The 25092-nt window shown below is 34.4% G+C and overlaps 1 protein-coding gene across 1 annotated transcript; it reads right to left on the reverse strand.

The window, feature by feature from the left end:
• Positions 1 to 161: 161 nt before the first annotated feature.
• On the reverse strand, positions 162 to 24803 carry LOC111046135 (protein phosphatase 1 regulatory subunit 21). Its single transcript, XM_039425685.1, has 12 exons — positions 24676 to 24803; positions 24226 to 24368; positions 21734 to 21925; positions 20989 to 21111; positions 20264 to 20386; positions 19598 to 19781; positions 10504 to 10691; positions 8492 to 8673; positions 6452 to 6585; positions 1725 to 1814; positions 566 to 690; positions 162 to 179 (listed from the first exon to the last, which is right to left on the reverse strand). The coding sequence occupies exons 2-12, from the start codon at positions 24319 to 24321 to the stop codon at positions 162 to 164; spliced, it is 1455 nt and encodes a 484-aa protein (XP_039281619.1). The 5' UTR covers positions 24322 to 24368; positions 24676 to 24803.
• Between the last annotated feature and the right edge of the window lie 289 nt (positions 24804 to 25092).

The following is a 25092-nucleotide window of genomic DNA, read 5'->3' on the forward strand; positions in this document are numbered from 1 at the left end:
CAAACTTTGTCAACTTACAACAAGCGATAATAATGAAGAAACAAATATAGTTGAAATTATATGTAAACAAACAAGTTAAAATATTGGAATAGAGAACTTATGACAAAGTATGGGAAAGACTTTCTTTGAAAGATATCATTTCAGTATAATTTATATTTTGTTTATAAGTTTTTCAACATCTGACAAATTTTAAAACAATGTTGATTTCCAACACAATTGATGCAATGTCTAATGTGTTGATTGGGCTACTTGTAAAAGGCCAATGTTTAATTAATAAAATCAAGTAGGCATTAATTATTAGAATAAGTGTAGCTTTAACTTTGATTAAGTGTTAATATTCAGCCAGAATTTAAAGTAGGTAGCTCCCAATTTGAATAGGTGTTAATATACAGCCAGAACTAGTGAACTTTCAAGTAAAGGTTCTTAAAATACATACTTACTTACTCCCACGGCCAACTATATCTAATACATAGTTTTAATTATCTTTCAGTCTCTCATTAACAAATATTACAACAATAAGAAAGCTACATTAATGTTCCACGAGTCGAATTGAAAATGAACTTACCTTACCAGTAGAGTCCATGAATCTGGAAAGGGCACTTGTAATATAAGTGTTTGTTAAACTCAAATTTTCATTTCTATTCTTACTAGATTCCTTATCAAACTTTAATACATAGGAGCTCAACAAGTCTGAAAATAGAGAACAAATATATTAGATGGCGTACTAAAAGTCAGTGATGTGAATCATGATATTGAAAAAGAAAGTAGAGTTACATTATTCTTTCTCAATCAAACTCTTGCAGATATGTACCCTAAAGTTAAAAAATACTCGAAAAACATTCAAGATATGGAGAATATGTTTTTGATTTGATTTGTCATTCTTGTTTCGTATTTAGTATTATTATTTATTGTAGCTTGAGAGTCTAGCTAATTCATATAATTTGCCGCCAGCCCTCAACTGGTTACTTGTGTTTGCGCAGTAACCCTTTCTTTGCAATCTAGCGCATGCGTTCAGTGGAATCGTCACCCCGGCTTCCATTCCTATGAAGTGATTGCTAGGAGAAACTTCTATTCTTTTTTGTTATAAACCGCTCTCGTTAAAACCGCTACACAATATTCTCTTCTTATTATTACCAGTATTGTGGAAAACCTTATTTAGTTCTTATTTTTCTTAAGATATATTATTATTTCCGACCTTTTACCTCAAATAGTGAAATACCTAAAAGTGCTACAAGACATTCATCATCGACGCGACGTGTGGCCACACCAACGAGTCAACGTTTCAATTATGTATGGTGAAAAGGAACAATATCAAGGTATTTAGATTCGTCTATCAATTTAATTATTATTTATCCTGGCATCGCGTTTTGTGGTATCCTCACCCCTTCCCCTGGTCCTCCATTTTAATACAGTCTTATTCTCCTATTCCTTTTATTTCCTATTCTCATTCCCGATCAATTCATGTTGATTGAAGAAATTAAAAATAGCTCTATTGGATAAAATTAAGGACTGTTGATAGTGTTATTAGGTTATGACCCAGTTTCACAAATGCTTTTGAATTTTATCTGTGATTAACAGCTAGCTAAAGAGGTCATCCGCTTCTCTGATTAACATTTAACCAGCATTTAGTCATCGTTAAACTAAACAAACCTTTGCAAAGCCAGACTTAAAAGTAGTAAATTGACAAAAGTAATATAAAATTAGTGTAATAAATTTTCTGTTACCTTTCGAGTCCTCATGGATTGAATTAAAAATATCAACTAATTCTTGTTCATGTCGCATTTGCCAGCCTTGGTATGATTGCTGTAGGGTTTCTGTAATTATAAAATTCATTATTATTTGTTAATAGCTTAGTGGAATTTATAAATTAAAAATAGTAATAGTTGAAAGATCACAAATGAGTTAGCAACCATCAAAATCAGAGCAATAATGTCCAGAAGTGAAAATAGAACATAGAATATTAAAGAAACATTGATCTTGGGCTGCCTAGTTTTTTACCCTCACCACAATCATTTTAGCGCTCACTAGTAGGGGAAGACCAGGGACCTCAACTAATCTCGTGGCCTCTACTAAAGTAGCACAAGCTGAAACTCAAGTACATGGTGCGCCAGAGAAATTTACTTATTTGAAAGGTTAATAAAAACAAAACAAAAGTACTCAAGTTATTGTTTTAATATTTTCTTATAATGAAAATACAATATCCAATTTTTTTCCATGCAGCCTTGAAAATGAGATCAGACCAATGGCGACCCCCATTGCGCATACACTGATGAAGTACATTTTTGAAATTTCGTTGCAGTATATCAATTGGTATGTTGGCAATGGCGTCGCGAATGTTGTTCTTGAGGTGTGCTATGGTCCGTGGTCGATCGAAATAAACCAGAGATTTCAAATAACCCCATAAAAAATCGCATTGACGAATCGCAAGTAGAAATGAACCTTGTCACTAAAAAAAAAATGACCGCGTCTTCAAGCAGGTTGCCAATCACCATATCACATGCATTTTGACGGGCAATAAAATCGTGCTCAGTCAATTCTTGAACAACAGCCAATTTATAGGGATGAAGTTGAAGGTCTTCATGGAAAATTCGTCGAACAGTGGAGTAGAAATTGCCATAGCAGCTGCGTGTTTGCGAGCCAAACGCCTGGGAGAACGTACAACTGACTGCCTCACTCTTTCGACATTTTATGGAGTTCTGATGGTTCGTTGAAGTCCATTTCTGGATTTAGCGACACTTCCACACTCCTGAAATGAGTTAACCCACGATATGGCCAGGAACGAGTGTCTGTGGGGAGAAATTTTAAGTCGAGTGCGGAAGGAGATCGACCATTAGAAAAGAAGCTCTCAACTGCGAAGGCCCGCTGCTCTCTAGACCAGAGCATGATGGCTAATTTATTTGAGGGAGGATAAACTTGAAAACCTACCCCTCCAGATGTGCCCCTCTAGACGACCAATTCAACGTACAGGATTTTTTCAAATAAGTAAGTTTCTCTGACGCACCTTGAACTAAGTACCACTTTTACTTATCCATGTTTAACGCATGAAAGTTGACATTTAAAGTTCACCTAATGCTACATGACGTGAATATATACGTGTAATCGTGTGACAACTAGTTACCTAGCACTCCCTACACCAAGTCCTAAACAAGCACTTACCTATTAGAAGTAAAAGTAGTAGTAGTAGTAGTAACAACCCTACTTGTTCAGTAGTTCATCTACACTAGCTTATAATATATTGACTAAGTTGATGCACATGTTTTCACGATGGAGGGAAAACCATGCTTGTGTGAAAACCACACCTCGTGCAAGTCAACTTGACTGGATGAGTTCACACACTGCTAAGAATCTGGTGCTAATCCACTAGCGGAGACTACTTTTTTACAAAAAAGGAAGTTACGAAGAAATAGAAAAAATAATAAAGCGTGTACGAAAATGAAAATTATTAAAACTATTAAAGTCCGGTTTCTAGAACACTCAAATCTAATGGACCATTGAACCTACAGATTTAATGATTCATTATATTTAATAAGTGTGCTAGAAACCGGGCCTTATTAAGGCTGTGCAAAGGCACAGCTTTTGGAAGCTTGATATCATCAAGCTATCAAAATGAAAAACACACTTTTTTCTATTTATTTAAACACGACATGCAGTCAAATATTAAGTAAATAATTAAAAACTCTTACTTACTGACTGTACATTCAGTCAGTAAGTAAAAGTTTTTAATAATTTACTTAATATTTGACTGCATGTCGTGTTTAAATACATAGAAAAAAGTGTGTTAATACATAGCAGCTCGGAATGGATCAAGAAACCATCGCCTTTAAAATAAAAATAGTTTTCTCGAGAAAACATTCTTTTCAATAATTACTTTTTGAGATTAAAGTTTGCGCCTGAAGTTTATATTTTTGGGACAGGACATTTCAAATTCAGTAAGAGATAAATCCATGAGATTCAGAGGATACATTCTTCATGGTATTGTTGATTGAATAAAACATATTTTTTTAGAAAATACCAATTTTTGAGAAAGTAATACAATTTACAAAAAGTGACCAAAAATAACAACTAAAAGTTATTTTTTGTTTTTTTAGTAAATTGAATAAATTTATCAAAAATACATATTTTCATAATTTGTTTTATTCAATCAACAATACCATGAAGAAAATTTATCCTCTGAATCACATGGATTTATCTCTTGCGGCATTTGAAATGTTCTGTCACAATAATTTTAACTTTAGGCGCACATATCTCAAAAAGTAATGATCGGAAAAAAATGTTTTCCTGAGAAAACTTTTTTATTTTGATAGCTTGATGATATACAAATCGAAAAACTTTGAAAAATATCACGAGTAGAAAGTTTATTTTTAGCCTTTGCACAACCTTAAAGCCCTGTTTCTAGAACACTCAAATCTAATGGACTATCTAACCTACAGATTTAATAGTTCATTAGATTTAAGCCGGTTTCTAGGACTCTCAATCTAATGGACCATTAACCTACAGATTCAATAGTCATTAGATTTAAGCCCGGTTTCAATGACTCTATAATCTAATGGACCATTAACCTACAGATTCATAGTTCATTAGATTAAGCCCGGTTTCTAGACTCTCAAATCTAATGGACCATTTAACCTACAGATTTAATAGTTCATTAGATTTAAGCCGGTTTCTAGAACACTCAATCTAATGGACCATTTAACCTGCAGATTCAATAGTTCATTAGATTTAAGCCCGGTTTCAATGACTCTATAATCTAATGGACCATTTACCTACAGATTCAATAGTCATTAGATTTAAGCCCGGTTTCAATGACTCTATAATCTAATGGACCATTTAACTACAGATTCAATAGTCATTAGATTTAAGCCGGTTTCTAGAACACTCAAATCTAATGGACTATCTAACCTACAGATTTAATAGTTCATTAGATTTAAGCCCGGTTTCAATGACTCTATAATCTAATGGACCATTTAACCTACAGAATCAATAGTTCATTAGATTTAAGCCGGTTTCTAGAACACTCAATCTAATGGACCATTTAACCTTCAGATTCAATAGTTCATTAGATTAAGCCCGGTTTCTAGGACACTCAAATTTAATGGACCGTTTAACCTACAGATTCATAGTTCATTAGATTTAAGCCGGTTTCTAGGACTCTCAAATCTAATGGACCATTAACCTACAGATTCAATAGTTCATTAGATTAAGCCCGGTTTCTAGACTCTCAAATCTAATGGACTATCTAACCTACAGATTTAATATTCATTTTTTTAATAGTTCATTAGATTAAGCCCGGTTTCTAGGACACTCAAATTTAATGGACCGTTTAACCTACAGATTTAATAGTTCATTAGATTAAGCCCGGTTTCTAGACTCTCAAATCTAATGGACTATCTAACCTACAGATTTAATATTCATTTTTTTAATAGTTCATTAGATTAAGCCCGGTTTCTAGACTCTCAAATCTAATGGACCATTAACCTACAGATTCATAGTTCATTAGATTTAAGCCGGTTTCTAGAACACTCAATCTAATGGACCATTAACCTACAGATTCAATAGTCATTAGATTTAAGCCGGTTTCTAGAACACTCAAATCTAATGGACTATCTAACCTACAGATTTAATAGTTCATTAGATTTAAGCCCGGTTCTAGGACTCTCAATCTAATGGACCATTTAACCTTCAGATTCAATAGTTCATTAGATTTAAGCCCGGTTTCAATGACTCTATAATCTAATGGACCATTTAACCTACAGATTTAATATTCATTTTTTTAATAGTTCATTAGATTTAAGCCCGGTTTCAATGACTCTATAATCTAATGGACCATTTAACCTTCAGATTCAATAGTTCATTAGATTTAAGCCGGTTTCTAGAACACTCAATCTAATGGACCATTTAACCTTCAGATTCAATAGTTCATTAGATTAAGCCCGGTTTCTAGAACACTCAAATCTAATGGACTATCTAACCTACAGATTTAATATTCATTTTTTTAATAGTTCATTAGATTTAAGCCCGGTTTCTAGGACACTCAAATTTAATGGACCGTTTAACCTACAGATTCAATAGTTCATTAGATTTAAGCCCGGTTTCTAGGACTCTCAAATCTAATGGACCATTTAACCTACAGATTCAATAGTTCATTAGATTTAAGCCCGGTTTCTAGGACTCTCAAATCTAATGGACCATTTAACCTACAGATTCAATAGTTCATTAGATTTAAGCCCGGTTTCTAGAACACTCAAATCTAATGGACCATTTAACCTACAGATTCAATAGTTCATTAGATTTAAGCCCGGTTTCTAGGACTCTCAAATCTAATGGACCATTACACCTAAAGATTTAATGGTTCATTATAAGTGCTAGAAAATTCATAAGTGTGCTAGAAACCGGACCTTATTGAAACGTTCATCTATAAGGAATAATAAATAAACCATGACAAAACACTCACTTTGTTTGGAGATAAGCGTAACGAGAGAGTTCAACTGTACACAATGGCTTACAAACTGACTGGTAACAAGGGCCACTTGATCATTGCAGGCTTTCGAACTTTCATCCGATAGATGCGTTTCCTCATACTCCAGCCTGCAATCAACAAAAGCACAATTACATTGTTCGATTAAAGAAGAATTACAATTTTAATTTAATCTATATATAAAAGCGAAATGGCACTCACTCACTGACTGACTGACTGACTGACTCACTCACTCACTCACTTGCAGAACTAAAAATCTACCGGACCAAAAACGTTCGAATTCTGTAGGTATGTTCAGTTGGCCCTTTAGAGGCGCACTTAGAACGGATTCGGAAAAAAATCCAAAGATACGCCCAAAATCTGCGTTTTTCCAGCGTTTTCTCAGCTTTATCGAGAACAAATGAACAGAAAATGTTCAAATTTAGTACAGAAGCTCAGCTAGGCTGTAATAATGTTGTGTTAGAAGGAATTTGCAATAACGTCAAAGATACGCCCAAAATTAGCGTTTTTCCAGTGTTTTTTGCCTTTTCTCATATTTATCGAGAAAAAATGAACAGAAATTGTTCAAATCTAGTACAGAAGCTCAGCCAGGGTGTAATAATGTTGTGTTGGAAGGAATTTGCAATAACGTCAAAGATAAGCCCAAAATTAGCGTTTTCCAGCGTTTTTTGCTTTTTCTCAGATTTATCGAGAACAAATGAACAGAAATTGTTCAAATTTAGTACAGAAGCTAAGCTAGGGTGTAATAATGTTGTGTTAGAAGGAATTTGAAATAACGCTAAATATACGCCCAAAATTAGCGGTTTTTTGTGTTTTCTCAGTTTTTTCATCAAGTAATAGACAAAAAATGTTCAAATTTGGTACAGAGATTTAGCTAGGGTCTAAAAATTTTGTGATGAGGTGACTTTAATATTTCATCAAAGATACGCCCAAAATCAGCGTTTTTCTCAGCTTTTCTGCGTTTTCTCAGTACTTTGACTTTCTGATGGGATGAAGCATGCTCAAATGAAAAATGCAGGCGAGCGAAGCGAGCCCGCTGATCTCATTTTTGGACGATCCAGTCGGGGGTCCAGGGGGCGGAGCCCCCTGGCTAGACGGATATGGCGAGCAAAGCGAGCCTGACGGCTTGTCCTAAATAAACCTGGCCTACATTAGATTGAGCTTGATAGATATCTATTCAAACGTTACTGAATAATTCTATATTGAATAATTCATGTGAATGAAATTATTTAATAAATTTTTCTTGAGTTGCCTTGCAACCTTTTCATTTCAGTATTGAGGCTCAGTATAGCTTCAAAGACCAACACATTTTCCTTCTGTTAATGTAACTCGCTTTTCTTGAAAAGCTTGAGAAGTTTATCACTAAATGGGAAATTCTATATGATCAATAACTGAAAGGTCTATGATCAAATACCTGACATGATGGACTGGAAAAGTTATGAATAAATAAAGAATTTCTTTGAATGAGAATTTAGGATCAGTTGAACGCATGAAAAATGGTGATTATTTTCAGCCAATTTTTCAAATTTAATCCTATACAAGTTTTAAATATTTGAAAATTATCAATCATATTTGCTGAATGTGCACTGGTATTATGGAACTTTTCCATAATTGAAAAACACCGTCTTATTTCTGTTGAATCCACATTAAATTTACTTACAGAACTGCAGTTTCGTGTTGAAAACAACTGAAGATATGTTTTTTAGTTTCAACACGAAACTTCCATTCTGTTGGTAAAATTTATAAATGTGGATTTGACCAAAATAAAACTGTGCTTTTTTTTTAAATTATCAGGATGTCTGGTTGGTTTTGTGCTTAAAACTTGCCCCTTTCTGGAATTTCAAAGGGTTCTTTTGAAAAGCAATCCTTTGAAACACTCTTTTGAGAAATATACCATTTTAAACACTCTGTAAACTAAATAGTGTATCTGACATGAATAAAAATGGTATTATTTGAAAAATACAAATTTGTGAAATAAAGTATCTATTTTTAAATGAGATGTAGTAAAGTACTTACGCCGTCCTCAAAAAAGGCATAAACGTCTCTAAATGTGTACAGTAACTGGCTAGGAGATTCGGAATCTTTTGGAATGCTGTTTTAGTATCCAACTTATCATCACCAAAACTCGGCCCAACGTCACTCAGTCCTTTCCTCAACTCGGATGCTAGCTGACTGGACTCTTTCAATAGTGATAAAAACTGGAAAAGAAAAGAGTAAAATTTCATGAAAATCCTACACTAAATTATCTATTCAATTTATGAAACCATTCACAATTAAAACTTTTGTAATGGCACAATATGCTTTAATGAAAATCCTGCACTAATTCATCTATTTATGAAACTAAGCACAATTAATACTTTCGTAATGACACAATATGCTAATTCATCTATTTAGGAAACCATGAGCAATTAATACTCAATGGCACAATAGGTTTTTGTACAAATCTGTTCCACTTCCTGAGAAGTACAAATATAGGTTACGTATAATATTTGTGAATCAACAGTCTTCAAAATTCAAAAGCAAAACTAATAAAATTAGAAACTGAAAAATATAAATCTGTAAATTAATGATAAACTCTAGTGTAGAATTTGTTTACCAGAGATTGATAATGATGTAACAACCAAAACTATTATCTCAAATTGCTTTAATAAACCAGTGGTTTTAACAATATCAGGTGGTTTTCATACAATATGGATACTTTCCACATCATCTTCACAACAACGCAGAAATCAATTTAATGATACAGAAGGATAAGGGTGTGATCACATTGAATGCGTATATGTACAACTGCAAGCTTGGTTATGCATAACCAAATCTGAGAGAAACAAAATCTGAAAGAGCAATAGGAACATTCACACTGAAAGCGAGCACTTGCTAGTTGCGTTCAGGGTGAGCAGCTACACGCAAGTCAAAGCGTGTTTCAATGGTACTTACCAGATTTTGTTTTTCCAATCTCCATTCTACTCAGTGGAGGAATACTTTTATGCCAATAGAAACATCAGCTGAACGTCGAGTGATAAATGTACTATCCAGATTTTGTTTTTCGGCTCATGCATGATTCGATGTGCACTTGCACACATACGCATTCAATGTGATCACACTCTAACATTAGCATAAAAATTTCAACCCAATTTTAAGTACAGTTAACAACTTACAAAACAGTACGGTTCAGTTTTAACTACAGTAAAGTACAGTTTAATCTTACTTATCGGAAAAATATTTTGTAATATTCCATTTCTTACATAATTTATTAATGTCGGGGGACCAAGCTTCGCTCTGGAGTACAAAAGCATGGAAAATTTGTAACGAAAGAGGAAATTTTAATACAGTAATTGACCGAGCGAAGTGAGATCTAAGATTCAAGCGGACGGTTTTGTATTTCTCTTCATGTTAATATGTTCCGCATTTACGGTGAAACGCGGCAATAGATTTTCATAAAATTTGACAGGTATGTTCCTTTTTTAATTGCGCGTCGACGTATTTACAAGGTTTTTGGAAATTTTGCATTTCAAGGATAATATAGAAGGAAAAGGAGCCTCCTTCATACGCCAATATTAGAGTAAAAATCAGACTACAGAATTATTCATGATAAATCAGCTGTCGAGTGGATTATTAATTGCATACAATTTATTATCTCAATGTAACTTAGTAAAAAAATCAGCTGTTGTGTGGACTATTAGTTGCATGCAGTGAGGCATGCAACTGATAACTCGAATTCGAAGTAGCATAGTATTTTTTCCCGACTTTCCTCTGCTTTCAACTTGGTAAGCTTTTGATGATAGTAGCATAGCTGCTTACATTAAATTATCAGCAATGTCGATACAACAGCCCAAAAAGACATTAGTCGTTTATACACCGATATCTTGCCGACACGACAGGGCAGGACAGAATTTACTCTGTTGGACAGTATTAGAGGAGACTGTGGTCTATAACTGCGCGAGATCTACTGTTCACAGAACTACTAGTATAGTATAGATTGTAAATTGAAAACCTAAATAGGAAATAATGATTGATTGATGATGGCTGACCTTGTGATTCATGGCCTGCGGATGACAGAGGGACTCCAAGCGCTGTGCAGAGTGCCGATGGAATTCGGCGAGTGCACCCGACGCCTCTTCCAGTTCGCTGCAAACGTGCTGCATCAGCGAGCGAGGCACCGCCTGCCGATTGCGCTCCACGAAACGAGGAATATTCAAACTATTCAACTCTGCGTTACCTGCAACACAAGAAATCTAATTATACAGTTGGCCTACTATGAAACACAAATATATAGTCGAGTATAACGAATTTAATTCTACCACGAATCTTCAAGTGATATCACAAATACAGAGTGGCTCATGAGTCAGTTGACAAATGTGAACTTGTGAAATGATCATTACAATGTGAGGAAACAGCAGAAGACGAGATCAAAACCTTGAGAATGGAAATAGAGAGATTAAAACGAAGTAAAAACTCCCAAAGTATAGATTCAGACAAAAGTATATCGAAGCAGTTAGATTGTTTCATGGAAAAACATACTCAAACCGAATTTGACGAATCTTCAACTATTAACACTTTATCGATTATGCACAAAAAATCCATTGAATTTTTCAAGATGAATAATGACAGGCTTCAAAAGGAAATACTTGATCTTCAAGAAGACATCTCAACCCACCGTAAGCAGCTTTGCAGTGCTGAGGAAATTAACCGATCTCTTCAACAGTGTTCGGGAAATGTCAGTCAAATCCAATATCTCTTTTCAAAGATAGAGAGTCAGCAACTTCACCACAGTCAAATAGGCCTACATCTGCAAATCCTGGAGTTTCTAAAAAACGGCCAATGAAGATTAGACTGTATGCAGACAGCCAAGGAAGGGATATCTACAAGAGCTTCAATGACGATAGCCATACGTTCTCCAGTATGGTTAAACCTGGAGCTCGCTTCAAGGATGTAGCAGAAGAGAGCAGTCAACTGGACGACGACGATGTACTTGTGTTCTTAGCCGGTACCAATGATATCGCCTGTAATGAAAGGAAGCAATTCAACTCTTCTCTTCGCGATAAACTACGGGATCTACAGAACCGTCGTGCGCGTAATGTGATAGTTTTCTCGGTACCTCACAGATATGACTTACCAGACTGGTCCGCTATAAATAAAGAAATAGAGTATGCTAACAGAGAGACCTATAATTTATGTAAACATTTTAGAAATGTCTCCTTTGTAAATATCACGAGCGTAGGAAGAAGATTTCATACTTCCAATGGTCTACATCTTAATTCCTTGGGAAAAAATATGTTTGTGATAAAATCTTAGAATTTGTTCAAAAAATAGCTTGTAAGAACGAAAATTCATCTCAACCAATTCCTGTTGAGTATCATACGGACTTTTTTTTAGAAATTTGTCAGTAGATTACCAGTCATGCATTGGAGAATTGACGAAACGTAAGCGTAGTTCTAAATGTGTTAAGAATAATTATGTTGTTAGTCAGCCTGCATTTAATGATCGACCTCTTGATAATTATGTTAGTGAGCCTATGAATGGGATTAATCATTGCCATACTATTATTAGGCAAACCTCAGCATCCAAAGTGGGCTATCTTAATATTCAGGGTATTGTTGGAAAACATGTTGTTCTGAATGAATTTGCTAATGATAACTTGTTTGATTTGCTGTGCTTGAGTGAGCACTGGTGCAGCAATGACGAAATTCCTTTTAATGTATTAGATGACTTTCAGCTTGTAAATAGTTTCAATAGGGAGCAACATATCCATGGTGGCGTAGCAATCTATACTAAGAGAGCATTGACTGCCACTAGTATTAAATTAGATTTAGCATTTTTGTGCAGTGAGATGCATTTTGAAGCAACGGGTGTTTATTTCAAAGATTTGAAAATTGTTGTCGTAGCTCTTTACAGATCACCCAATGGTGATCCTCAAATCTTCTTAGAAAAATTAGAGGATTTGTTCCACTTCTTTCTCAATCCTCAGTGGAAGAAATTTGATATAGTAATGGGTGGCGACATCAATGCGGCTTTTGATGTAACAAAAGATATTCGCAGTGTAAAGGAGTTTAAAAATCTATTGAGACAATTCAACTATAATTTTACAAACTGTAAGCCCACAAGAGAGACTGCCTGTCTGGATAATATATTTACGAATTTAAATAGAGATGTAATTTGTTCTGATGTGACACCTTTTGCATTTTCTGATCATGATTCGGTTTGGTTGAAGATTAATGGGTCATGTTCGGAGTTATCAAATCAAAATAATAAAGGGCCTAAGGTGGTCATCACGAGACCGATAACGCAGAATAAATTTCAGAATTTCGAAAATGCACTCAATAACTTCAATTGGGAAAGGCTGCTCATTGATAATACACATCAAACAGCAAATGTGGTTTTCAATAAATTTTTCAATACATTCTTGAATATATTTGAAACTTATATTCCTAAGCATAAGTTCAAGACTAATCCCAATACATACAATTGCAAGAAATATAATAAGAAAAAAGCCTGGTACACTCCTCATCTATCGAATATGAAAAATGAATTGGAACTTCATTCAGAAATGTATAGACTGTGTAAAACAGATGAGATGAAATCAAGGTACTTTACAGCCAGGAGAAATTATAGGGTAGCTTTAATTGAGGCTAAGAAAGAGTATAACGTTTCTAGTATCCAATCTTCCAATAATAAATGCAAAAAAGCTTGGAATGTGATTAATTCAGTTGCAAAAAGCAAACAGAAGGAGCCTGTGAAAATATCTCCAGATGTTTTCAATAATTTTTGTGTTCAATCTGTGAAAGAGATCTGTGACAGTATTGTAAGACCTTCTGAAACGGCAATAGAGCTTATAACTTTGCATAGTAGGAATGAACCACTAAGGGATAAGTTTTCTTTCACTGAAGTAACACCGGAGCTTGTTTTGAATATCGTTAAAAGTTTGAAATCTTCCGATAGCATAGATATTTATGACTTTTCAAGTAATATGCTCAAAAAAATTATAAATTGTATAATAATTCCTCTTACCTATTGTATTAATAAATGTTTGATAGAAGGGGTATTTCCATAAATGCTAAAACTATCTAGAGTGGTGCCCATCTATAAGAAGGGTGAGAAAGAGTGTCCATCAAGTTACCGCCCAATATCTCTCACACCGATCCTATCAAAAGTTTTAGAAACTATCATCCATCTTCAATTCTGTGATTACTTGAGTAAACATGACATACTGTCAGATGTACAATTTGGATTCAGAAAGAACAAGTCTACCATTAATGCTATTGACTCCATGATTAAAAAGGTGCTCAGGGCTTATGAGGATAAAAAATATGCTCTGGCCACATTTTGCGATCTCAGTAAAGGATTTGATTGCGTGGATCGCGATGTGCTTCTGAGTAAACTGGTTCATTATGGCATTGTTGGTAGCAAATTCAATAACATTTTCGCCTCTTTCCTCAGTGACCGAAAACAAATTGTTTGCATAGGAAAGGAAAAATCTCAAGTGAATGAGATAAAAAGTGGGGTTCCGCAGGGATCGAAAAATATACTGTAATTTATGCGGATGATACAACTTTTATTAATGTAAGCTCAAATTTCGAAATCCTCCAGAATGAAGCTAAGAACAGTTTGTCTGAGGCTTCAAAGTGGTTCAGAGCCAATGGTTTTTCACTCAATGAGGATAAAACTCAAGAAAATATTTTTAGCTTGAAGAGTTTACCTATGGAGAGCCGTTTGGGTAATGTCAAATTTCTAGGTGTTTTTATTGACAGCAAACTTTCATGGGAGCCTCACATTAAATATATTGTTTTGTTTTCGGATTGGTTTCTACGGATTTGCAGATTTGACGCCTAGTGAGATCGGACTCCCCAAAATTAAAATAAAATTATATTACTTCCAAATTATCCAGAGTGGTATACTTGCTGAGAAATTTGATAGGCTGTGTCCCCACGTCTTATGTCAGATCAGCATACTTTGCTTTTTTCCAGAGTATAATCGCGTATGGACTTTTACTCTGGGGGAATAGTCCACATGTTCAAGATATATTGATAATTCAAAAAAAAGTTATAATTGAAACAACACTCACATGGACACGCAGGTCTGTTTGTGAGTTGTTTGAGTTCGTGATTACATTATTTTAATTATTATAACTTGAGAGAAATTCCTGGAAATTAGATTTGGCTAGGTACATTGTATTGAAATGAAAAGAATAACTTAAATAAAGAAGTAAATTGAATTATGATATGTTAAATAATAGAAATTATTATTCAATCATAGAAATATTGTAGCACAACTACACACATACAACTCACACATACAGGGAGGGGGAAGACAGCCACACACACACCACACACATACACACACACCAACATTCTAAAATGGCTGTTAGATGCATTTAAATTCATTGGTTGATTACTGATGGAGGTAGAGAAGATGAAAATTGGAAGCTCAAAATAATAAATATATAGAGGAATAAAATTTGTATAGAATATAGGTCTACAGTAGAATAATTTGAAGCGAAAGCCTGGAGTTTAACCAACCGCGTTTGCGCGCAGCGGGGCTAGACGTACGCAGATCTCAAAATCAGATCACATTCGTCGTTATTTAAGGCAGATAACCACCCCCGCAATACTCTTTTGTATTGGTATATTGAGCATCCCCCGGCTGACTAACAAACAAAGGTGCATTCCGCAGAATTACGTGAACCAGATATGTCACATTTCTGTCGCAGACAGATCTCATATTACGTGAAACACCAGAATGATGGAGATATGAGCCGCGGGTCAGGTAATTGTGTTGAGAGGAATTATTGAAAACAATCTTATTTTTAAATGCATAGGTCATAACAGATTTGATGAAAAGTTTTTTTATAGTGAGAACATTGAAAAAATTGAACAAGAGATCTGATGAATAAGTCCTTTCCAGACCTAGTCCAGCCTTGATAATTGCTTTCTGAGTTATAGATAATTCTTTAATGTATACATCACATGCACCGCCCCATGCAATAATACCGTATGTCATGATGGATTGAGCAAATGAAAAATATACCATTCTTAATTCTTTAACATTGAGGATACCATGTAATTTAGAGAAAACGAAGATCAACTTTCTCAACTTATTTTTCAAGTAGGCTATGTGCTGCATCCAACTCAGTCTATTATCAAAAATGATACCCAGATATTTTATTTCATTTACAGACTCAATTGACCTGCAGTCACATTCAACATCCCACTCACGACCACACATGTGAAGTTTAAGATCCAACTGGGGAGGTGGGGCACGTTTTTTGTGAAGAAAAATAGGCATGACTTTGGTTTTACTAATATTCATACTAAGGATATTGCTATCAAACCACTTTTTCAGTCTCACTACACCACTATTTGCGGTCCTGTACACTTCTCTCCAGCTATCCCCCTCAAAATACACAGCAGTGTCGTCAGCAAATAACAAAATTTTCCCCATAATATTGCTTTCGATTATGTCATTAATGTACAGGAGAAATAGAACCGGACCAAGAGTACTACCCTGGACTACTCCATAGTCTATTCCCTGAACATTACTATATGTATTGTTGATACTCACAATCTGTTTACGCTCAGACAAGTAGCTATTGATCCATGAATGAGCTATCCCAGCAATACCATATTTATACAGTTTTCTCATCAAGATGGAGCGGTCTATAGAATCAAAAGCCTTGGTGAGGTCAACAAATAGAAGAAGAATGTATTTATTATTATTAATACCCACCCTTAAAAAGTCGCTTAAGCGATAAAAGCAGTTTTCTGAGTTGCAATCGTCCCTGAAGCCGAATTGAAACTCAGTGAGTAGGTTGTTAGTTTTTATGTAATTAGTTAATTGTTTTTTAAAACATTTTTCAATAACTTTTGAGAAAATACTAAGTAATGATATAGGACGGTAATTATTAAGGTCAACTTTACTACCTGACTTGTGGAGAGGGATTACTTTGGCAAGCTTAAACAAATCAGGAAAATTCCGGTTCTGAAACTACAATTTATGATGTGGCAGAGCGGGGTGAGAAGAATATCAATATTATTTTTTATCAAGTTAACGGGAATATCATCACAGCCAGGGGCAGAGCCTCCCCGAATTCCCATCACACATTGGCGAACGTCCTGTTCTGAAACCTCTCTAAGAATAAATCTGGATTCAGAGTCAGGTGGTGTAAATGGAATTGTTCTGATATTGGCATTATTTTGTCTTATTTTTTGAGCTAGATCAGCTCCTATGTTAGCAAAAAATTTATTGAAGTCATTGGCAATATCTAGTGAGGAATTCAATGTATGGTTATCACTGGAGCATGAGCTTAAGAAATTTTGTACTGGAAAAGGAGTTTTATTGTTATTTGAACCAGATATTTCATTAATTGTTTTCCAAAATTGTTTAGGGTTGTTAGTTGATTCAAATATTTTCTGTTTATAGTAAGCTTTTTTAGTTGTTTTAAGAAGTCGGCTTAATACACGGCGATACTCGGTGTAATAATTTATCAGTTGCACATTAAACGGCTGTCTTCTAATTACTCTGTGTAAATTATTTCTTTTTCTAATTGCCCTGACAAGGCTTAAAGTGATCCAGGGCTTCAGTCTTTTATCAGCACTCCTCCTCGGATGGGACGAGGTTGAACGCTGATACACACTTTGAATTAATTCAATAAATTTAGTTGAACTTGTGTTCGGGTCATCCGAGGAAATGACCTCGCCCCATGGCTGTTCAGATAGAAGATTTGAAAATATTGCAAGGTTTGTTCTCTGATAGACATAATTTGAACGAATTTTCGGCCTATTTATTATATTTTGTTTTATAATTATACCTATTGGATAATGGTCTGTGATATCATACTTCAATACTGACGGGAAAAGGGAATTAGTATCATGATGTTTAACGAATAAATGGTCAATGCAAGATGATGAATTGGCTGTTACTCTAGTTGGTACGTCAATACAGCAAACGAAACCAGCTTCATATAATGTATCAAGGTACCTACTGCTAATGTTATTAATTTGGTCGCCGAGAATATTGCAGTTGATGTCGCCAACAATCAACTGGATAACTCTATTATTATTAAGTTGATGATGATGATTATCAATATTGTTATTATTATGATTGATATTATTTTCTTGATATCTATCCCCCAACCCATCGATAAAGCTAGCCAGGTCAACTCCGTGACAACGATAAACACAAAGTAAATTGTAGCGTTGATTATCCTTATCACAAACCAGATTAAGACACCGCAATCCTCCGACATTCACTTCACAGCAAGAATACAGCAAACTCGAACTCACATAAACTACTATTCCATCATTCTGATTGTATTGGGTAGACGTTTGAAATATTGCATACCCATCAAGCTGGTCCGCGCATTCAACTCCATCCATCCAAGTTTCAGTAAGAACTATGACATCGAATTTAAAATTGATGCTTTGAAGTAAAAGTAATAATTCATCAAAGTTCCTTCTATAACTTCTTATATTTAAATGAAACACACTCAATCCAGACTGACCATTCATACTTAGGAAATCACCATACACACTGCAATCATCAAACACACTACAACTTACATGCCTAAAATCAGTTAAATCATCCAATACATTCATAGCTCATTCTTCGCTCGAGCCGTTAATGATAAAATATTAATAAAGTAACCAACAAAATAAGTTTTAATCAAAATTCATTTAAAAATTAAAAGTAGCTTCCAATCTATTGGGAGAGAGAAAAATACTTGCCTAATAATCTGCTAAGGAGAAATATACATTCCCACAACACTAGGAGTAACGGAAATATAGAAATACCTTTCTGTAGGCTGACTAAATCTCAGGATAGCTATGAAGTTGTTGGAATGAGAATGTTTAATAAATTACCACATGAGTGGATAGAAGCTCCATTTCAATTATTCAGAAATAGGCTACATAGCTGGTTAATTAGAAATCCTTTTTATAGTGTGAAAGAGTTTTTCGAATTTCAACAAATTATTCTTTAAGATGAACTATTTTATACTATTATTTCTAGTATTCATGTTATTTCTTCTAGGTAATATTTTACGTGTATGTTATTTTGACTGGTGTTTCTTACATTAACCCTCCATGTTATAATATAGGTTGACTATGTTTGCTAAACAATAATTTCTGACGTTGTCCATAACTATTGTAATGTTGAGCGGCAATAAAATTATATTTATTTATTTATTTAAATATGCATTTAATGAAATAATAATACACAAAAAATGGAATACATGTTTATTACTAATTGTTGTTGAAATTATGTTTTTGAGGTAATTTAACCCAATAAATAAATCAATTCATAGTTGAGAATGATATTGTATGTATCAATGTAAAAATAAATAAGTAAAGAATATTCTTATTTTTAAATCCTCAAGATATAAGATTGCTGTAAACTAAGTGGTTTGGTTTGTAACGACAGCTGACCTTACGGCTGTGCAAAGGCTAAAAAAAACTTTCTATTGGTGACATAAATGTACCTAGAATGTATTCTGGTTACCTTGTGTGATATTTTTCATAGTTTTTTGATTTGTATACTATCAAGCTATCAAAATGAAAAAGTTTTCGCAGGAAAAAAATTTTCTCCGATCATTACTTTTTGAGATATGAGCGCATGAAATTTAAATTTTTGAGACAGGTCATTTCAAATTCGGCAAGAGATAAATCCATGAGCTTTCGAGGATAAATTCTTAATTTTATTGTTGATTTAATAAAACAATTTTCTGAAAATATCATTTTTTGAGAAAGTTATTCAACTTACCAAAAATGACAAAAAATAACTTTTAGTTGGGTTATATTTGGTCATTTTTGGTAAATTGGATACCTTTCTCAAAAATTTATATTCTCGAAAAATTTTTGTTTTATTCAATCAACAATACAATGGAGAAGTATTATCCTCAATATTTCATGAATTTCTTTCTTACCGAATTTGATAAACTGAATAAATAAAATTTATTCAATATAATATGGGGAGTCCGGTTCCCCTAGACGTTAAACCTGCACCTGCCAACCTGCACAGAAGATTGTTTCAACCTTTCAACTACCTATTGGAAAGATAAAATGTTGAGATGAATAATATTGCATAATTCTTTGTTGAAGTGAATTGTAATAATTGTTATTGAATAGAGCTTACTGGAATCAACAAATGGTAAATGCGTGGCAATAATGGTCTGAGCCGAAGTGATCTGGGAGTCCATCTCAGTTTTGTATTGGGTGTGAGTGCGCTGCAGCTCACTCAGCTCCTCTGCGGCCAGTTCGAGTCCTTCGCGACCTTCTCTCAGCTCAACCTTCTCTCTCTCCAACTTGGCGATTGTGCTCTACAACATATCAAAAGTGCAGAGTGAATATAGGTTGTAGGCGACTGGTACCACAACGATCTCTATAGTGAGATCCACGTTGCCGTAATGACAGTGAAGAAAGATAGGAAAACAGCGTTGCCGATTCTCTGCTTGCAACTGTCTTCTCTAGAAGTCAACTAATGTAGCATAATATTAACTTTTCATTCTTGTTTAAAATTATAAATCATATTTCGACAAGGAATTTTTTTTCAAGAATTAAATTTTAATATAGGATTATAGAATTGAGATGAAATATTTAGTTAATTGATAATATTTGCACAAAACGATTTGGCAACATTGTGGAGCTAGAAAATGATAGCGCTATTTGTTTTGTCGAATAATAGACGAGGATAGCAACACCAATGTTAATTGAATACTGCCAGTATTTTTTAATATTAAAGTTAGAATTTATAATGGAAAATAAGGGATACACAAAACAGTTGTACATTTTTTTACATTACCTTATATTTTTCTTCTGATTCGAAATGTGACTTCTGCGCCTGTTCAAGTTGACGGCGAAGTCGTTCTACTTGCTCTGTCAGACCTACAACTTCCTGGCAATGTGCTTCTTCCTTCTCATGCATCTGTAACAATTAATAAACACAGAATATCATACAATAACAGCTTGTAATTAGAAATTATTTGAACAGTAGCCCTTTATGAGACTGAACAAAATTGGACCATTCTAAATCAATCTCTGAATTTATTCTCCAAACAAACCCAACACCCGAAATATTATGTAAGTCAAAATAAGGGCCATAGTTTTGCACTGACGGAGGACGAGTCTTTGTCTCGGGCAATGAAATTAAATGGAGCCAACAGAAGAGTTGTCTGTCATGAGTAGGCCTACTATCGAGCGAGTGGATGGCTCCGTTGAATCACATTGCCCGAGCCACCGACTCGTCAAAAACGATACAATAACCGCAACGGTTTGGCCCTAATATCATGGATTATTCCTTAGCGACGATTCTACAATTCTAGCCACGCGGCTGCTATTAGTTGCTATAGATTCTATATCGATATAATATAGACTATACAGTATTACACTACAGTCGTTGATAGAGTAGTAGTAGTAATAAAAGTGAAGAAGTAGACATATACTTGGAAATATGTAGGTAAGGTATGGTATGTAGAAAGATTGGTGAAAACTGTGGTACAAATAATAACTGAATAACTGTAACCTTACCGTGGAAAGAAGTTCTGCATTCTCAGCAATTTTCTTACGAAATTCTTCATCGATTACATGATTTGTGAATTCAGAATTATGATGCTCATCATGACTTTTATTCTTCTTCTTTTTGTTGTATTGCTGCAAAATACAGAATATTTTGTAAGAAATATTATTTGTTCAATAAAATGTGGTGGTGATTCTTTCTCTAACAGCAATGGAGGCAATTATGCCTCTTTCTCTGTGAATATATTTTGTTTAGCAGAATATTTCTAAATGTGATGTAGCTCAATCGGAATAAACTTGAAATAAATATTTCCCAAGACAAGAATTCAGTGAAGAGCCTTATAACAAGATCTAATTATTTTTAGAACTAAAGAACTATTATCGCTAGCAATCAAGTATTCAAGAGTGTTATAGGCCTTATATAGTACTTACATTTTTCGACAAAAACTCAAATATCAATGATAATTGATAATCTAAGAGATGTATATTATGTAAGATAATAATAAAATTAAAGAACACTAGTCTCAACTTTAGAAAAGATGAATTAGTCATAGTGATAGTTTCACATACCAGTGATAATACTTTGAACTGTTTATAAAGAGAAAAGAGAAAATATATTTTGACTTAATTTTGTTTTGTAAAAACTGTGATTCCCTGTTCATTTTTGCAGAACATTAAAAAAAATGTAGCCTAATCTTACACTGTATAAAGCAATAAGTAAATTATAATAAATAAAATAGATATTAAGTACGGTTACCTGCATTTCTAGTTCATCTTGTAGGACTGTAACCCTACGAGTGAGCTGCTGGTTGCGAAATGTCAGACTGTCAATTTCTTGTTCGGATTTTCTCGAACTTTGTTCCAGCTGCCGCAATGCTTCTTGCAATTCTACCTTTACTCTTTGTTCATCTTTTACTGCCTTTTTCAGCACTTGCACCTGCGCTCTTGCCTTTAAATAAAACAAAACATAAAATTGATGAGTTCAGTAGAAGGATATCCAAGCCGCAACAATTGAAGATGTACCTACTACATTTTAATAGTAATAAAAATTATAGGTGAATAGATAAATTATAGATTATAATTTAAGACAAAAAAATTATTGATAAATAGTTGATATTGTATAGATAAAGATAATCCCTGGTTTGACTCATGTTTCGTTTTTGCTCATGTTTCTGACACATTAAACTATCACGCTTTTAAGCCTAGTTTACACATCGCCAATCGGCGAGACAGTATATGTTGTCTTTGGACAATTTTCATCACGTGGTTGTGGATTGTCGGAGGCCAGGCCAGTTAAACGAGAAGATGGTTGGTTATACGCGGCCAACTATTGGCACGGCAGTTGACAGCTGAATATGGCCGACTTCTCGTCATCTGTTATGACTGAACTGGCAAAAACAATACAGCGCACTGGCCTACACCGTTTACACGGCGCCAATTGTCATGACAACTGAGATCCGTGTCGTGGGGGGCTCGCTGAGCCCAATTGACTACATAGTCTACTCCCGGAGACAGTTGAATTTCGGGCCAATTGTCGGGACAGTTGGCAATACAATTGGCCTGAAGTGTACACGAAGATAATAATTTCATGCCAGTCAGTTGCACTATGACAATTGTCTCGCCAATCGGCATCGTATAAACTAGGCTCAAGTCTCGGCTGCACAACAGCCTTAACGGATGTTCTAAGATACCTCAGAGACCCTGAAATTAATCAAATGCAACCTGAAAACTCTGACACGAGAACTGAGCCATACATGTCACTCGATATTTTTGTATTTGTAGATGAAATTTCATTTTTTAAGAAATAAAAACTGATAACTATAATAAGGATAGGATGTAGAGTTTGGCCCAGAACAAATAGTAGTTTATAGTGGATTGTGTGGTATATGGTGACTGGAAGTTTTTCTCTTGCTGCATTTTTTGTACCTATCTTTTGTAGGTCTGCTTCTTAATTCGGAATAACAGATACTATAAATATTCACATGCCTTATGAGAACTGGAATTCCAAACGTCTAATAGTAAGTTACTTACATAAGCTAAGACATTTGAAAGCTAAGATAAGACATTCCAAAAAGAACATTTTGTAGAAAAATTAATTCATGATGAAAATGCATCAAAACTTTGCCAATGACCATTCACATACCGTATGAGGTTTCGTTCTATAACAAAGCAACATCAATATTATAGATAACATCGCACGTTAGTTAATGTGAGATTAGGCTTTCATATTGATAGAATAATTCTTGGGGGGAGCATACACAGAGTGTCTACTGCAGGTTGAACCGAGTCACTTTTCTGCTGATGAGTCTGAAGAGTTGTGTTACTGACGCATATCTCCTTATGAGCTACCATGCGTTCTTCCACAGTGTTATGGCATCACACACTGGGGTGGAGCTGCTGAGGTGAGGGCTGTCCTGTTGCAATGAATTAGGCTGTGAGAATTCAGTATGGTGCTGGACATCTCGCCCCTTATAGGCCACTATTTGATAAGCAGCGTATTTTAACTGTATGTGACCTCTTCATTTTCAGTTCTGTAATTAAGGAAGTTAGAGGGGTGAGTGTCCTGCCTATGAGGGGTGATGTCCACAGACACAGTACTCGAAAGAGGCATAGACTCGACCTCCCGTATTGCAGGCTTGGGAGAACGCAGGTCAGCTCGGCTTATAAGCTGGGAAAGATCCTCAACAAGCTACCCATTGCAGCGGGGACTCTGCCACTGTAAGCCTGAAGAGAAAATTGATGCTGTTCTTTGAGGATCACCCGTTTTATGAGCTAAATGAGTTTTTCAGTTGTGAGAGTGCTGATTTAGGATGGTATTTCGCTTGAGGCATGCTCTTGCCTTTTTGAATGCATGTTTTAGTTTCTTTGACTTGTCTGATTGAGATTACACAATGTAATTTACATTATGAACTAATATATAACTATAATTATTTATATAGACTGGTATATAGGTTTATATAGACTGGTATATATAATATATAAACTGGATCTTACTTAGCCTATATGAAGCAAACTCAACATTACTTAAAAATTTCTCTCAAGCCTAACTAACTTAAGCTCTCATTATAACCGAGAATAACATTCTCGGTTAGACTTATTCATACTTAAGTTGACAGTAAACAAAAGTGAGAATACTTTTAAAATATATACAAATATTTGGCAAACATTTTTTTCACTCAATTATCATGTATAATATTAAGTTACCGGTACTCTCTTTGTTACAAATAAGTATGATAATGCGATACTCACTTTTGCAAATTCTGTTGCAATTTTCTGATATTTGGTTGATAAATCGCCAATTCCTGCAGCAGGGCTTCCACCAGCACTCTCCGATCCACTTTCCATTTTAAAAATGCAATTTCCTAATAAAAATTTTCAAGAATTAGAAGCATCTGCAACAGAAAAGCAAGTTATTTCTAAATATATACCCTACAAGCGACTCTTTTACCATTGTACTTAAAAACTTAACTTGAAAAGTAATTAGGAAGTGAATTTATTAAAACTAAAAGGTAAATTAAATTAAATGAATAGCCACAAAATAAATTTGTTTTTAGAAGCAAGGTAGAAACTGGATAATATTCATTTATAAAAAAACTTTATAGGTTATAAAAACTATAACTACATAACGAATCTCTGCAAGGAGAAAAAAATTACTTAGATGATGAACTTAGGCTAAATGTACATTGACAAATCACATACCTTATATTAATAAACTTATCATAAATTTAATTCCACATTTACGCCTACCAAAAATAATGTCAGTAAGAAAAGGCTGTTGACATAAAATGACAGATAAGCGGTCAATGTCGATAATAATCTATCGATAATCGACTTGAATACTGTAGGCGATATTGGGCTTAAATCGATTGTTTACGATCGATTAGGTACCACTGTATCGATATTTATTAACCCATAACTACAGAAAAAAATAAAGTAAGTTAAATTAAAATAAAAATTTAAATTAAGAAAATCTTCAGTGTTCTTTCCTCTGGCAATACCAACACGGCCAAGCTTACCAGGCTGGGCCAACGTGTGGAATAGACAAAGATGTGAAGTGGCGAAGAGTGTGGAACTGGAAACTTCCAGTTGTGAGTTCAGTCAATATAGAGATAATAG

The sequence above is a fragment of the Nilaparvata lugens genome, chromosome 4 (assembly GCF_014356525.2).
Source record: "Nilaparvata lugens isolate BPH chromosome 4, ASM1435652v1, whole genome shotgun sequence".
In the NCBI taxonomy this organism is placed as follows: domain Eukaryota; kingdom Metazoa; phylum Arthropoda; class Insecta; order Hemiptera; family Delphacidae; genus Nilaparvata; species Nilaparvata lugens.

What these genes read in the sequence shown, in the direction of transcription:
- LOC111046135 (XM_039425685.1), bottom strand. Translation starts at nt 24,321, where the DNA reads ATGGAAAGTGGATCGGAGAGTGCTGGTGGAAGCCCTGCTGCAGGAATT. An exon ending in ATGCAGAACTTCTTTCCACG is followed by an intron (nt 20,387 to 20,988) that starts GTAAGGTTACAG and finishes TAATTGTTACAG; the next exon opens with ATGCATGAGAAGGAAGAAGC. An exon ending in AATCAGAAGAAAAATATAAG is followed by an intron (nt 19,782 to 20,263) that starts GTAATGTAAAAA and finishes GATATGTTGTAG; the next exon opens with AGCACAATCGCCAAGTTGGA.